The 233-nt window shown below is 66.5% G+C and overlaps 1 protein-coding gene across 1 annotated transcript in view; it reads left to right on the top strand.

The window, feature by feature from the left end:
- Positions 1-6: 6 nt before the first annotated feature.
- Positions 7-233, top strand: part of ZPR1 (ZPR1 zinc finger) — a gene marked incomplete at both ends in the record, with an annotated part of 698 nt that continues 471 nt past the window's right edge. The window contains 2 exons of the mRNA XM_010134242.1: positions 7-42; positions 126-230. Coding sequence (XP_010132544.1) covers positions 7-42; positions 126-230 — 141 coding nt within the window. The remainder of the gene's footprint in view (positions 43-125; positions 231-233) is intronic.

Below are 233 nucleotides of genomic sequence, written 5' to 3'. Positions count from 1 at the left end.
TGGATCACAGACCCTGCTGACATGACAAGGGACGTCCTGAAGGTACAGCCCCTCAGCTGGGCGGGGGGCTCACGGGGTGCTCAGCCGTCCCCCACGGGGGGCTAACAGGGTGCTCGCCCCCACAGTCAGAGACGTGCAGCGTGGAGATCCCAGAGCTGGAGTTCGAGCTGGGGATGGGGGCCCTGGGGGGGAAGTTCACCACGCTGGAGGGGCTGCTGAAGGACATCAGGGAC

Source organism: Buceros rhinoceros, unplaced genomic scaffold (assembly GCF_000710305.1).
Source record: "Buceros rhinoceros silvestris isolate BGI_N320 unplaced genomic scaffold, ASM71030v1 scaffold20644, whole genome shotgun sequence".
NCBI classification, from domain to species: domain Eukaryota; kingdom Metazoa; phylum Chordata; class Aves; order Bucerotiformes; family Bucerotidae; genus Buceros; species Buceros rhinoceros.
The sequence above is the reverse complement of the archived record's forward strand: the minus strand, read 5'-3'. Positions and strand labels throughout refer to the sequence as shown.